The sequence below is a fragment of the Poromitra crassiceps genome, assembly GCF_964638095.1.
Source record: "Poromitra crassiceps genome assembly, chromosome: 5".
NCBI lineage: Eukaryota > Metazoa > Chordata > Actinopteri > Beryciformes > Melamphaidae > Poromitra > Poromitra crassiceps.
In genome coordinates, this window is record NC_139642.1 from 28,444,192 (window position 1) to 28,460,213 (window position 16,022).

General features: G+C 45.4%; 1 protein-coding gene across 1 annotated transcript in view; it reads left to right on the plus strand.

Moving 5' to 3' along the window:
* Positions 1 to 442: 442 nt before the first annotated feature.
* sik2b (salt-inducible kinase 2b) overlaps positions 443 to 16,022 on the plus strand; it is a gene marked incomplete at both ends in the record, with an annotated part of 48,868 nt that continues 33,288 nt past the window's right edge. Inside the window, 4 exon segments of the mRNA XM_083637575.1 lie at positions 443 to 526; positions 529 to 582; positions 3,847 to 3,963; positions 6,980 to 7,043. Of these exon segments, the coding sequence (XP_083493701.1) occupies positions 443 to 526; positions 529 to 582; positions 3,847 to 3,963; positions 6,980 to 7,043 (319 nt within the window).

Below are 16,022 nucleotides of genomic sequence, written 5' to 3' on the forward strand. Positions count from 1 at the left end.
CCCTGTACAAATACCCCCATGGCTCTGACGTCAATGCACGTCAACCAGCGAACATGATGCCTCTTGCAAGTCAACTCGTGTGCTGTGTAGCTGATAGAGGTACCTCAGGCTGAAATATTAGAGCTCTATTGTACTGGAGAACGTGGCGTGACAGCCCCCAGGCTTAGCAAATGGCCTGCTTCGTATCGCCGCCCTGAAGGACAGTAGTCGCCGCACTCACGTCCAAGCTGGCAGGGCGACGCACAAATCAACTTTGTCTATTTTTAATGGACACGTTTCGAGCCGCGGCGGCGGGCGGTTTGTTTTCCTTTCCTCTTTATCTGTAGCTGCTCTAGCCTGTGTGTGTGTGCGTGCGTGCGTGCGTGCGTGCGTGTGTGTGTGTGTGAGCCCAGGCTGTGCTGGCTACCTCCTGCTCTCCCACCACAGCCCCATTGAGAACAGCATGGTCATGGCTGACAGTCTCCAGAAACCGCTGATCCGGGGTCCTGTCCGAGTGGGCTTCTACGACATCGAGCGCACTTTAGGAGAAAGGGCAACTTCGCTGTCGTAAAGCTGGCCCGACACCGCATAACCAAGACCGAGGTGAGTCGGTGTGTGTGTTTGCAAGCTAGCCAAAAGCTAGCTAACTTGGGCTACTGTTCAACTGAGTTACATAACTTTTATGCACAACTTGACACCTCAAATATTCACAGCAGATAGCGTAATGCTGTCCACATGGTGCAGTAAATAGAAACGGTGTCCATGAACTTGGATCAGTTAAACGTTGGCCAGGCACTAAAAGCTACGGTACCGGTACTCCAGGCAGTACTGTGACAACCGAGGCAGTTTGGAACAACAGCTGGTGCATCATGCATGGTGCAACCTTTGATCGTGCAAGGCACCGACTGCACGTTCACCTCAAACAAACAGCATCACTACCAGTAAGAGGTCTAACGTTGTTTTGGGGAAGCACTTAATGCAAACAAACCTTTTTCCCTGAAACGCACACCTTTAGTCTTTGCTAATGACCCCAGACGGACAGTACCAACCCAGCGGCTGGTGTAAACAACCCAGTAATACACTTGCTGTATCTGGGGCATGCAGCATGGGTCGGTGGTCCCGTTATGTAATCCAAATAATGAAGTGATTTACTGGCTTCTTGTGCCAGCAGTGTGAGAGCCAGGACGTGCCAGGCGTGCTGTAATTGGAAATGAGAGTGTTTTCTGCATGCATGCATGGTGATAGTACAGTTAACAGACAGCGATCCGCTGACACTGCCCTTTGGAGGGGGATTGATATTATAAGCATGTGAAACTGCACTCTCTCGGGCTAAAACAGGCCTGTCACAGTCACAGGAGGATCAGAGCTTGGATGTTTGTAGGATTTTGCATCAAAGCCGTAGCCGTAGCAGTAGTAGTAGTATGTTCCCCGTCCCCAGTAAACAGCAGCCCTCCACAGAGAAAAAGTCTGGGAGTGGGAGGGGTCTTTCTCATCAGTGGTGGTGTGTTCTTCCCTGTTCTTGACCAGTACCACTGAGTGCCATGACTTTCCATTGTAATGACAGAGACACAGGGGTGCAGTGTGAAGAGTGGCCAGACCGTGTGTGAAGGGGCTCTTCATGGTGTGTGTGTGTGTGTGTGTGTGTGTGTGTGTGTGTGTGTGTGTGTGTGTGTCAGAAATAACAGTCAAACAAACAGGGAGACTGGGGAAAACACTGCTGTGCACTTCAGCCTGTGATCTGTAGAACCCACAACTCTGAGGCTGAACATGAGCAATTGCACTCTAAGGAAAACATGGATCTACATTGCCCGAACCTGTGTGTGTGTGTTAGGTTTCATGGATAAAGGGGAGAGGGAAATGGCCATCTTGTCTGTTGGTCTGGTCATTGTATGCTGTGTGAAGTGCATGTGCCATCAATCTGCAACCATGTACGATTGAGAGCAGGTCAACTCTTCTCTGCACCAGCTGATGTCATGTTTGGTTGGAAGGAAAACGTCTTGCGTGATGCACAACATGGCTGGCTCTGGATGGCATCATGTGGTTGCAGTCAGACCATTAGTTTAGCCTTGTAGGTAGAGGTCACTCAGCAGCGCTGGGTACTGCAGGGAGCAAACACAGCTTCTTGGCTAGACTAGGCCCAGGGCCAGACAGCCGGGCTGTTTGTGACAGTGGCCAAGGTCAGGGAAAGACCCAGACAGACTATCAGCTTCATGTGATGCCGCCTGCCTCTTGAGTTAGCCTGGGCAAGGAGATGGTTGGCCTAGTGTGTCTGTAATGAATACCATAGCATAATCACACTTGGAACAGTAGACGTGTGTGTGTGTGTGTTTGTGTGTGTGTGTGTGTGTGTGTGTGTGTGTGTGTGTGTGTGTGTGTGTGTGTGTGTGTGTGTGTGTGTGTGAGAGTGTGAGACACATTAGATAGGTGCACCTTTGTGTCTGCATAACCTACTTTTTCTCCTGATGGCCCCTGCATGTCATAACCTCTCAGCTCATTATACACCTACTGCAGTGTGCAGTCCAGACATGGGGTGACACAGTGCCTAGGAGTCACTTGTCCCTGTTACAGCACCTGTACTGGCCGTGCCTTGAGTCGTACAGTGGGCCTTGTGGTTCGCTACCACTCAGAACTGTTCTTGCAGCATTGTGTGGGATTTCTGCTCTCATTACACTGTGTATAATGCAAACAGCCGGTAACTCGCCAACAGGAGCAGGGTTCAGAGGGTGTTTTAAGTTGTGTGTGTCTTTGTGTTTGTGTGTGTGTCAGTGTTGTTGTGTAATTATAGCTAAACACTAAAAACCCTGAAATCCCTGGAAAAAACCTTGGAATTAGTGTGCCATAAAAAGTTATTATTATTATTATTTTAGGGATGTACCGATCCGCATTCTTTCACTTCCGATCTGATTCCGATACCTGAATTTGGATATCTGCCGATACCGATATTATTCCGATAGCGATATTTTTCTTGAATATACAGTATAGGCAAAGATTTGGCCAATTAAAGATTATATTTTTTATATACCTTGCAAAAAGCAGACAAAATTAAGAAAATATACAAGGCAAAGAAGGATACTATTATACATGGGCAACCCCCCCCCCCCCCTTTTTTTTTTTTTTTTTTACTCCACCCTCCACAGCCCCCCCCCCCCCTTTAATTGTGAGTATGCTTAAAATTATCTAAAAGGATGATTTTTATGGGCGATTCAAAAGTTTGCTAGCTGCATCTGCTAGTGGCGTGGAGGATGACTGAGAGGGGAGATGTGGTCTCCTGACTGTTGAGGGGAGATGTGGTCTCCTGACTGAGAGGGGAGATGTGGTCTCCTGACTGTTGTTGACTCTTCCCAGCTTGGCTCCGAGACGTTTGGAACACTGATGACATGTTGTTTATGAGAGCGTCTGAGAGGGACGTGAATATTGCTCGTTACCTACCGGACACCATCAATCAAAGCCGAGAGGGCCGACGCTGTGTGTGTGTGTGTGTGTGTGCGGGCTGTGATTTACACATGTGCGTGTCATTGTATATTCAACCAGGCATGTGTTTGCCTCTGCCGTACCTTCAGATGATGCTTCATGGCAGGGATCTTCAAGCTGTTTGTGCAGAATTCAGCATAAGCAGTAATTACCGGTAACTATTTAGTCTTGTGTGTCTCGCACCAGACAGTATCTCAGACACAGATCTCTGCACTCACAGCTGAAATAGATCACACGACTCTCTACAGAATATCAAGCTGTTAGCCTGTCTGTATTTGTGTGTGTGCGTGTGTGTGTGTGTGTGGGGGGGGGGGGTGCAGGACGTGCCCTTACGAGAGGATTCTGGTGTTCCTTATTGAGAAAACAACTCATTGCTGCTTGTTGTCCGTCCTGCAGGTGGCCATTAAGATCATTGACAAGACCCAGCTGGATGCTGTCAACCTGGAGAAGATCTACAGAGAAGTCCAGATCATGAAGATGCTGGACCATCCGCACATCATCAAGCTCTACCAGGTGAGCCTCTAGCTACATGTACAGTACTTCTCTACCCTGGCTGTATCGTCGTTTTACGTCTGATGTATGCAAGGTCTCCTACCACTATCCTCTCCATGCTTTGATTGATTTTAACTGCCATGGTTTTGATGGGGCTCCTGTCTGTTTTTTTCTTTGTTGGTGTTTTTGTGTGTGTGACTGCCTGCGTTTTATCACTGCCTCCTTCCTGTGGAAATAAGTTTATTTAGATTGTAGCCCGTGTTGTCATGTGATCTGTTGTGCTATGTGCTTTGGGCTGCTTAATTTTTTGTTGTTTTTCTTTCTTTAATTTACATGCTGTTTTGATTATATTTCTGTAATGTGTGCCTGTGCGAGGGAGAGAAATAGTTCCATGAGGCCCTCTGAGCCGGAGGAGCGGATGATATGTGCTCTGTAATGATGTAATCACACTGTAATACGTAACATGACATCTTTTCAGGGGGCCCGGAATTAGTGACAGTGCCTCTCTCTGACTCTAGTGGGTCTGTGAACAAAACGGTGCAGCGGAGCAGAGTTTGTTCTGTTCCGTACGTGTTGATCTTCCCCCGACTCGAGGTGCTTTGCCAGACTGTCCGTTGAGGCACAGGACCTACAGTTCTCAAGGCCATTTTCTAATGCATTAGCAAACAACTCCTGCCTAGCAGGACCTGCCCCCGCTGGATGGTTGAAGATATGGGAGCAGAGTTAATGACTGACTGACACTTGGCGCTGTGTGTTTTCTGCACTGTATCAAAGTGCTGCCTAGTGCCTACCAGCTATGTTCAAACAGAACAGTGTGGTAGTCGACGCTTGAGGATCAAAAAGACGAATACGTTGAAATGTCCAATAATGGCGCTGTACTACAAGGTCAAGCTCTATTTAGACAATGTTGTGTTGAATGTAGACTATTAATTAATACATGTCAATGTCTGATATTTTGATGCTACCTTGTAAAAGTGTGGATCCCTCCTGTTTAAACAAGGGGATACAGCATCACTATATTTGTTGCACACTGATTTAGCAAAAGTGACACATACAGTCTGATCTGCAGCCGCCGAGAAGAAGAGATCCGTCAATAACTTGTGTTTTATGAAGTTGTAAGAGTAACTAATTAGCATCAGCTGTATGATTTACAATAATTCTTTATGCCGTTAGCCATTTTTAAGTATTTATTTTATTGCCACAATGAGATGTTGTTATTCCCTTCATGCCACCTTGGCACTTTTATACTAGCTATTATGCAAGTCCAGATGTGCCGGGGAAGTTCACATGCATTTTTATGGGACACTAAGTTTTTCTAAGATTTAATTTGTTCTGGCTGCTGCGCTCTTTGTTGGTACAGTAGCTAGGGAAACCCATCTCACCTAGTTAGCATGGTGTTTGCTATCCGGCACACGATGGCCCCAACCAGCAGTAACATTTTTCGGGGGGTGACTCAATTGTATTACATAAGCCTTTGGGTCCTATTAGTTTGTTTAGGAAAACTAAATGGGTCTTCATTATCATTATTATACAACCATTATGGCAACACTCCAGCATTTTGCTGTGTGTCATTATTTCCAACGGGCCGTCCATCCAAACAGAGCAAGTCAATTAGTCACTTCCTTTCCAACCTCCAATAAACAGAGGGTGGCCCTGTGGCTCAGAGGGAAGCCCTAGGTAGTGAGCATGTACACTACATACGTGCGTGCACACACACGCACACACATACGCATGCACACACACGCACTCTAGGCCTGTGAATCTTCACTGGTTTCACGATTCGATTCGATTACGATTCATCTGTCAACGATTCGATTCCACGATGCATCTCGATACAGCTCCAACAGTATTGCAGCTCCAAGTATCAAATCCTCAATTTTCTGTACTATTACTGCACACGGCTACTTTTTTATCAAGCAGTCAGATAAATATCAAGTCCCTTTTTTACTTTAAAGTGCTTTAAAATCTGAATGTCAACAGAAATTTAAACATAAACGATTCAACGATTCATCTGTCTTCGATTCGATTCACACGTCCGCATCGCGATGCATCGATTATACGATTAATTTTGACACCCCTAATGCGCGCGCACACACACACACACACACACACACACACACACACACACACACACACACACAGAGTAGACCCCACCTCAAGTTCAAGTGTTCTGCTGCCTTTTCTTTACTGACCCCAGTTGTAATATCCTCCTGTTGACCCCTTTGCCATCCTCTTACAATGTGGACTGCTACTGTCTATAGGCACAATCACAATTAATGCCTATGAGTTCATCAATCAATTGCCCCCCCCCCCCCAGCACCTTACAATACCTTTGTGTGGATACTGATCGTTATCAGTTCATATTGGGAATAACTAAAAATGTAGCACAAAATGTGTCTGCATGTACATTATACAACCTGAGCCAACCGCAGGACTTGGCTTTGGTTTCCTAAAATCTATGAATCAGTCTGTAATACCGGGATGGGAAATTGAGCATAACAACAAGCGTGGGATGTCTAGTGTGAATGTCTGGCCTCCGTGTGTCTGATTCATCCTCTCTGTTCCATCGGATTGTCCCCTCTCCTGTTCATCTCTCCTGAATGTCTCTGCTTCTAAATCTGTCCTCCTCCTCCTCCTACACAAGCCGGGCTCCACCGGCACCAGCGTGTCAGAACCCAGAGCTTTGAAGTATCATTCAGATGTACCCCGGGCCGGCACCATCCATCCACCTCCGTCCTCTTACATGGCTGCCATATTTAGGCCCGCCTGCACCATTCATGCATTTTTTCTCTCTGGATGCCAGACACTGCGGGCGGGCTCACCTAAATAAGGCCATGTTGCATAATGTTTTCTATATGTGTGTTTGGTCGTTTGTGTGTATTCCTAAGCTGTCATTCTCTCTTGTTGTTGTAGGAGTCTATTAAGATGTATTATCTGATCAAACTTGCAAGTGATTTTAGCCATTTTTCTGCTGTTGATTTACGCTCACTCTCCCACTCTCTTTCTACCCGCCCTCGACCCCTGCTCCCCCTCTCAGGTGATGGAGACGAAGAACATGCTTTACTTGGTAACAGAGTATGCCAAGAATGGGGAGATCTTTGGTGAGTGATTCATTCAAATTTCAAGGCCAAGCTGACTTCACTGTCTAAAACCCATTGTCCCACCCAGGTCATATATGTTCTCCCCCAGGTCATATATGTCCTCCCCCAGGTCATATACAGATTCTTTCAAAAGAAATTAGAATATCATGGAAATACCATGGATGACCGTGGGCTTCAGCGGATTGTCCAGCAAAGACGATTCAAAAAATTTGGTGGAGATTCAGAGGGAGTGGACTGAGGCTGGAGTCAGTCATAACTGAGAAGTAACCGCTGATTTTCTTCACACTATTCTAATTTCTTGAAATACTGTTTTGGGGGCTTTCTGGAGCTGTAGGCCAAAATTATGAAAAATGAAACCAATAAAGGCTAGAAATATTTCACTTTGTGTGTAATGAATCTATAATCTATGAAAGTCTCACTTTTTGAAAGGAATTACGGAAAAAAACCTAACTTTTCCATGATATTCTAATTTTTTGTAAAGGATGTATGTCCTCCCCCAGATCATATGTCCTATGCGTCACCGTTGGCAGTAATGTCGCTTACGTTTTTACAAACAAGGAAGTATCAGTCTTTTTTTAAGCTTTTGTCTTCAGTTATCTTGACCTCAATCTCAAAGGTCACATGATAGTCAGATGGAAAGATGTGAGGTGATGGTGCTCTGAATCATGAAGCCCTTGCCATGTGCCCTGCTGAAGGTGTTCACCTTGTTGTCTTGCCTTATGCCATGCATGTGGACCGGCATCATGGATGGCATCTGTTCAACAGGCCAGGGCAGGACGCAGAGAGGTGCCCTCAGAGAGAGGGAGACTCATGTGTTATGAGTTGACTGTTACTGTATGTGGGCGCTGAAAGTTTGACTGTTTAGTCTAGTGCAGCACAGTCATATATATACTGTAATACTGTATGTATGGCTGTCCCCTGCTCCTTCTCTTTAGTCGGTCTGTTATTGAGTCGACTGTCTGTTTCACAGATTATGTAAAACATCAAGATGACTATCTGCATGTTAGCTAGCAACAATGCCACACCACCAGAACAGCCCACTGTTAGAAAGTTGCTGCCAGTTCTGGAGGAAAAAGGCAATAAGGAAACTCATTTCTATAACCCCTACCCCACTTTTTTTTTTTTTTTTTTTAACGTAATCTTCACTCACCCAGGCCGAGATTAAAGATTACATTTGATCTGTGCAATTAAAAAATCTCTTCTTCAAGAGAGACCCAGCAGCGTCGTAAAACACCCAAAAGTTGCACGCACACACACAGTTATACAGCATTCATAAGCAAAACTACAAGGAACAACATGAAAGCGGTATTGAAAGTCCAAAGTCAACATTCACTATATGAGCTGTCAAACGGCAGTAGTGTCATACTGTAGCAGACAGTTCAGCAGGGTCAAAGGTCAAGCAGAAGTAGATTCTCACATAGGAAATGTGGCTTCTTGAGTCGGGCTGGAGATCCTTCTTGAAGGCACTGTGAAAGACCAGCTCTTTCATCACAGAGAGCACAAAAGGCCCCTTTATTAGATTAGGATCTTAGAGACATATCGCAGAAATAATCCCTTTTGATGATGGACATTATTATAGTCATTTCCAGTCAGTGATTCACGAGAGAGATACGAGCGCACAATAAGGAAGTAGGCCCAGAATTGCCAGATAAATATACTGCAAGTGTGGACCAGGACATGTCGATGTCCCCCCCGAGCATTGACGGTAAAATAATGAGCCTTACTGCCTGGTTGCAGTCAGTATATTCTTTCACACTTGAAGCAGCCATGTTTTAGCACTGCAGCTCTCTCTCTGGATAGAATAGAATGGAAAGACTGGTTTGGAACTAAAAGACAAAAGTTCCCCTCCTCCCCATTGCTGCAAAAAGTCCCTGAGGAAACGGCGCTCCAGGCCTGAAGGAATCCACGTGGCCAGCACCTCTCTCAGCTATGTGGAGAGAGAGATAGCTAGAATATTACAAAGAGCATTTTGCGTAGACCTGCTTCACACACAGGAACGGCATAAAGCGCGCATAAAGCGAGTCGTATTGAAAGGGGGGAGAAACGAGTCAGAACAGAGCAAGAATAGTCCTTGAAGATAAGAAATTATCTGAGTCTGCTATGAAGTGACGCATGTTCTATCACACTAGCACACATGTGCACTCTGTGTACCCTGCCAGCCGGATCCAGCGGGCTGGACGTCACACGGTGGGCCCGCTGGCAGACATCTTTGTTATGAAAGAACACTTTCTGCTCCCGAGCACAGAGGCATACATCTGCAAGGATCCATTTTTGTTATTAGTACTAACAGTGACAGCCTTCATTGACCTTTTGTCCATCCGTTGCCATGTATTGCTGCATTCATCGCAGGCTTATTAAGTTTGAGGAAAAAGCAGAAGCCAAATATAATGCTTGATTCTTCCTCTCTGACGCAATGGACCCCCGTATCTCTCCTGTTCTCTGCATGCAAACTATAGGCCTGACAAAGCCAGTATGTATGTGTAGTAAGTATGTGTAGAATGTGTAATACTGTACGCGTCTGGTGTCGACACCTGTAGGTGGGTCATGATGATGCACCTGGATTATTAGACAGTCTGAGAATGTTTGTGCTTAGCCTACTTCCAGACACAGTAGTTGATAGGATTACTGTAGTAACGCTCTGCCGTAAACAATGTGGCCGTGCTCCTGAGTTTAACCTCTGCTGCTGCTGTGTGTGTGTTAGGGATGTCACGATAATAGAATTTCTACTTCGATACCGATACCCAGGAAAATATCGATACTCGTCTCGATACCATTTTCGATACCACGCGGTATCGAAAAATAAACAAAGACAGATTTAGCCTAAGCCTATATCAATTGTTTTTAAGCTCAATAAACACAGATTTAATATGTGTCCTGAGTTTATCCCACTTGTCCTGTATTTGAAATCTTAAAGGACACGTCCTGCAGCTGTTTTGTCTAGCGGAAAAACCCTGATCATAACACAGCAGATTACCCCTGCTCTAGTCATCATCAGCCTATCAGAATACTTTAAACTTGTTGAAGCAAAAGATACCCACCAATGACAGGGAGGGAGAAATCAGTGGTATGTTTGATTTTTCATTAAGAGAAAGCACTGCTGATATTGATACAGATGCAAATGAGTATTGTATCTGTTTCAAATTTTTAGTATTGACTTTTATCGATACTATCGATACTTTTGACAACCCTAGTGTGTGTCGGTGTGCGTGCGTGCGCCTTTGTCATTCTGAGGCCAGTGTTCCACTTGTGATGTTGACTCAACAACAGCAAGTCCTACTCCTGTGACCCAGAGAGCTATGTACTGTATGTACTGTATGTAGGGAGCAGAGGCTCAATGGATGAGAGAAAGCGGCGATGTGGTGGAAAATATTGAGAACTGCAGAAGTGTGCAGAGAGGAAGAAAGAATCATTGGGGGGCAATGGCATAGGCGCCTACACCATTATAGTAGGGCACGAATGAGCATGTATTTTTGTATGTATTTTTGGCATTCATAGGACTTCTAAAATAAAGATTTTGATGATCACAAGAATTCTTTTTTGCCAAAATGTGTTTTTTCAATGTTTTATATTACCCCTATGAGACCTGGGGGATTGCCGGCAGGAACGCCAGCGAGACGGTCTTTCGTTTGTCGTTAAGGGGGGCTTTTTGCCCCTCCACTTTTGCCCCTCCACTTTTGACCCCCTTTAAAAGTCAAAATTTTGTTAAAAAAAAAAAAAAAAAAGAATCTTCAATCTCTCAATGTTTTTAATTTAATTAAAGATCAAGTAAAATATCTGCTCTGTCTGCAGTTACATTTTGATTGCACTCCCTTGATTGCACTGCAAACTATGGTATAGTCCAACCTGCCCTAAAACTAGCTTCCAGGCTGCAGTACTACGTACCACAGACGATGGCATCTTGAATGGAGTGACAGCACCATCAATTGTTTGAACCATGAAACGACAGCTAGCATTACATTTGTGGGCAAAGAAAAGTTGAGGTGTTTTTCTCTGAAGACTGCAACTGTGTCTCCACCAGAGGTGGAAGGCAATGAGTTATGTGACTTAGTACAGGCTACATCTGACTATAGCAACACTATTAATTTACTTTTAATAAGAGTAGCTATAGGTTTAGGTTGGCTAAGGTGGTTCCATGTCATGTTCTTGTCATGTGCTGAAACTGTGTTTAACATTTGGTAAACTATCTAGCAAAAGCTAAAGTGAGATGATTTCCCTGTTAGCAGCGTTAGCACAACACAAGCAGTCAGCAACAGGTTAGGATGCCAAAGCAAAATCATAACTTAGTGTTAGGGAATATAAAAGAACTAGCTTATGATAACATCATTCAAAATTAATTCTATTATTATTTTACATTACGCTGTTTTATGTTGTTGTTTAATTTTGTGCAGTATTGCACAAAACCAGAAAAAGAGGTGTAGTTAGAGAGGTTGAGATGATGTGTGGTTTGTTTATTGAAAATGTTTTCCTAGGCACCACCATACCCTATTGTGTTTACATGAAATTGCTGCTCCCATTAGCCCAGGGAAGTTATATCACCACTGTGTGACCCCGCCTCTGCCAGCACACCAGAGCCCATCATGATGAGTTAACCTCATTTTAGAGATTCCATAGATTGCCTCATGGATCATCTGGAGGTATTACAAAACCATCGTGCCCTGAATCGCTAGACCCCTATGTGCTGCTGATTGCACAATGTAATATTGTTATGTAAGACATGTATATGTCATCGTCAGCTGCAGGAATAGCAGCATTGGATTTGCCAGGCAGACACTGAGTGGTAGCAGCAGACTGAGCTTTGGAAGCAGACCATAATACACTATTTTCCATGCCACAAAATTGAACAATCGCTTCTAATTAGCATAATATGCACATTCGGGAGATGGATCAGGCCGTTCAACCATGATGCTGCATTGGGACAAATGGATGAAGGGCCCGTTCAAATCTCTCCTCTTCCTCGGCTGTTGCCTTCCAGAGAGTTGCCTGCTCTTTTCTGACATGATGTCAGCAGCACCAGTGGCTCCTGTTTTACATTACTGGCTTTCGTGGGGAAGCTAAGCAGGTCTGGCCTAGGAGACTCCTTGGAGGGGAGACTGGTGCTGGAAGTGGTGTTTCGAGGACCAGTAGGAGGTGCTCTTCCCCTCTGGTCTGAATGGTCTGATGAATAATCTCCCCCAATGCCCCAGGGCAGAGACGGGGTCCTGTGAGTGAGCACCGTCCTTCAGATGAGACGTTAAACCGAGGTCCTGACTCACTAGTGGTCATTAAAGATCCCATCGGCACTCTTCACAACAGTAGGGGTGTAACCCCGGTGCCCTGGCTACATTCCCACACAGGCCTTCCTTCAATCATGGCCACCTAATCATCCCTCGTTACATAATTGGCACATTCAGTCCTCAAACTCTCCACTGTGATGGCTGAATGTGTGGTGAGCGTTCTGGCGCAAACTGGCTGGACCGCATCACCCAGGTGGCTGCTATACACGCCTGTGGTGGATGAGTTGAGTTCCCTCCTCCCCCTCCCTCCCCTGATTATGTGAAGCGCTTTGAGTGTCTAGAAAGGCGCTCTATAAATCCAGCCAATTATTATTATTATTATTAGTGATTTCTTAGGTCTCCTCCTGGGACTAGGTTACAAAGAGCAGAGTAATTCACGTTAGGGATGTTTAGCGAGCCACCCAGTTACAGCGCTTCAGCCAGACGATGGATGAGGAGCCTTTGCCTCTGGCTCTGTCGTCAGAGCAAACAGAGGTACGTGAGCAGCAGGCAGGGGTGTGACCGTGTGTGTGTGAGTGTGTCTGTCTGAGCTGCACAGACAAAGAAGCCGAGCTGGGCTTGGCACCAGCAGGCGGAGGAGAGTGATGGCTTCCTTCTTGCAGGGGGTGTGGGTGGGCACAAGAATGGGCACTGCACAGTGCACAGGCATCCATGCCAGACTGCTGACTTGCCTTTGTGTCTAGCTGTCTGCCTTTGTGTCTAGCTGTCTGTCTGTCTGTCAGTCTGTCAGTCCACTCCTCTCCTCCTCCTCCTCCTCCTCAGCAGCCTGCCTGCATCGCCACTGCAGGCTGGATCACACCTGGAAATTGGGTCAACGTCAAGCACACATCCTGTAAAGGTGGAGTCGCAGAGGCAGCGTCAGGAGGGGAGATGAGGCAGAGAGGAGCAGAATAGGGGAGAGAGCAGGGGACATCCATTTGGATTTGGAAGAAGGAAGGTGGTGTGGAAATGTAGGCCATGCATATTTCACAAAGCGCTGCTGCAGAGAGGAGAGGATGATCGCTGCTGGTAGTCGTACACACACACATCTCTCGTCTGGTCTGGGGATGAAAGGGGAAAGAAGGAGCATATTCAGGCTATTTATCATTCAGGCTGTATTGTTAATTATTTACGCTGCCACTTTCTATTTGACCATAACACATCGAAAGGATCCCTCATATTTCTGGATCAGTTTCCTCTGTGTCCTCTGAAATACAGGTTCTAAGAAAACCTTCAGACCGGCGTTCACGCTCTCTCCCTCCTCACCGATGCACCTTTTGTTTTGTCTGTTTTGTTTCATGTCGTTGTTGTTGTCTAGTTATTTCCCCTTAGTTTTAGTTAATTAATTGTTTTAAGTAACTTTTACTTTGGGGTATGACTCCCCTCATTTGTTACAACCGTAGACTTATAAATATATGGGCGTAGTGGGCTCAAAGAAGTAACAAATCAAGAGGTATTTTTAGTTGGCAGAGGGACTCTATAGCGCCTCCTGGAGCTCAAAGGCTCAAACCGGCTGAATAGAGGGTGGGAGCTATCTGCCAGGATAGCCCTCGCCTTCTTCCTCGTCCTTTCTGTGAAACGTGAAGTTTATTCTTCAATCTACAGTTTAGGTGACCGTACCAGGCAGGAAGATTAACACCAATCCTAAAATCTGCTGACAAACACCGAGGGCCACTGAGTCTTCTCAGAAGATGAAGTAGCATTTCTTGAAAATATGCTATACTGGAAACGGAGCGTGCTTCGAGCGCACGCTTTCCAGCGCACGCAGCTCGCACGCTGTGCCTCCTCGCCTCTCAACTGACGGCGCTAATTTCTACCGTGCCTCACTGGTTTGCACTCGAGGTCTCGCAGACACAGCTCGCGCGCTGCGTGTGCTCGCAGAGTGCACAGGTGTGCAATTGTGGGCCGCGCAACGCCTTGCCTTATTGTAGGGAGTGAGATATAATATTTTCAGAGAAACTCACCTGGAAGTCTAAACATTTTAACATTTTTCACAGTTTCAACATGTTTGCCAATGGCCATGACACTGGCTCTGTTTCCAAATCTGGTTTTGTGCAGATGATGAGTTCTTTTGTCTTCTAGCTGGTTAATGTGACACCATGTTTTGAGAGCCATAGTCTGGGCCAGATTAGAGGTGGGCGATATGGCAGAAATATCATATTACCATTTTTTTCAAGCTGGATCCCGGACAAGACTGTTATCAAAATAAAATGCAAAGCCTGGGTTTCCTTCCCTGACTATTGGTGCTTTCACACAATATTGACATAATGAGATTGTTGATAAACAATCATCAGTAATGTGGATATAATCAAGTGGGTAAAGGCAAATAATAGAACCGTTAGAACAGAAAATTACATCACTTTACTGTAATGCAGCATTTAAAACTGTATGCCATATCACAGGACAAAGAACACAACCTTGTGGGCAGCCTGTGCAGACCCTCTGTGGGCTGCAGGAAAGAAAATCTCTGATCCACAGAACTAACTTCTTATTGATATTGAGATCGATGAGTCTTTTCAGGAGAATACGCGTCCTCATTGAATTAAAAGCCGAGCGCAAATCCACCAATAGAACCCTGGCATCTCCTTTAGGATGGATGGGCCGTTTCATCACAGCATTACGCAGAGTCAGCTCAGCATCGTCTGTGCCTCTGTCGCCCTCATACTGTAAAGTGGAGTTAACATGCTGTGCTGGCCACAGTGGTGGTCAAGTCTACGGCAACCATTTTAGGGCATCCTCCCTCAGAGTATTGGCTATCATTCCTCAGTCTAAGCGTTGTCAGTTCTTGTGTCTCGTACTAAACCGCATCGGGTCTGCTCTGAAACGCCTTCGGTCCTCACACGAAAACGTTGTCATTCTTCCTGCAATAGTGTTTCACTCCTCAAGCGTCAGTCATCGCACAATACGGCGTCGCTCGTCAGTCATCAGTCCACATTCCTCAGTTATCACAGTTCATATAAAACCTCTGTCAGTCGTCGCACAAAACGGCATGACTCCTCACGCCTCCTATCATCGCGGCGTCATTTCTCCTCCCTCAGACAAACCTTTAAAAAAAATCTCCTAACGCATAAAACTTTGTTGCTCCTGTTTTGTTTTTGTTCTTCCGTGTTTGACCGGGCGACCGGTAGGCTAAAGTGTAAATGTAAATAAAAAATAAAAAGGAGTAACAACGTTTTATGCGTTAGGAGATTTCTTTTAAAGGTTTGTCTGAGGGAGGAGAAATGACGCCGTGATGATAGGAGGCGTGAGGAGTGATGCCGGTTTGTGCGACGACTGACAGAGGTTTTATATGAGCTACTGTACGATGAGGAATGCGGACTGATGACTGACTGAGTTTTTTATGAGCTATGATATCTGAGGAACGAGGACTGACGAGTGACGCCGTATTGTGCGATGACTGACGCGTGAGGAGTGAAAGTGTTTCAGAGCAGAGCAGACCGGTTTAGTTTAGTTTTTAGAATGATAGCTAATACTCTGAGGGAGGAGGATGCCCTCAAATGGTTGCCGTACAAGTGACTGGCCTCAACTCTCTCCATACACTCGTTTTACACTAGGTTATTAGGGCTGCAACTAATGATTCTTTTCATTGTCGATTAATCTATTGATTACTTCCTCGATTAATCGATTAGTTGTTGGTCTGTAGAATGTCAGAAAATGGTTAAAAATGTCAATCGGTGTTTCTTTTGACTCCCTCCCCCTTTAAAAAAAATTACTCAAACCAATTAAT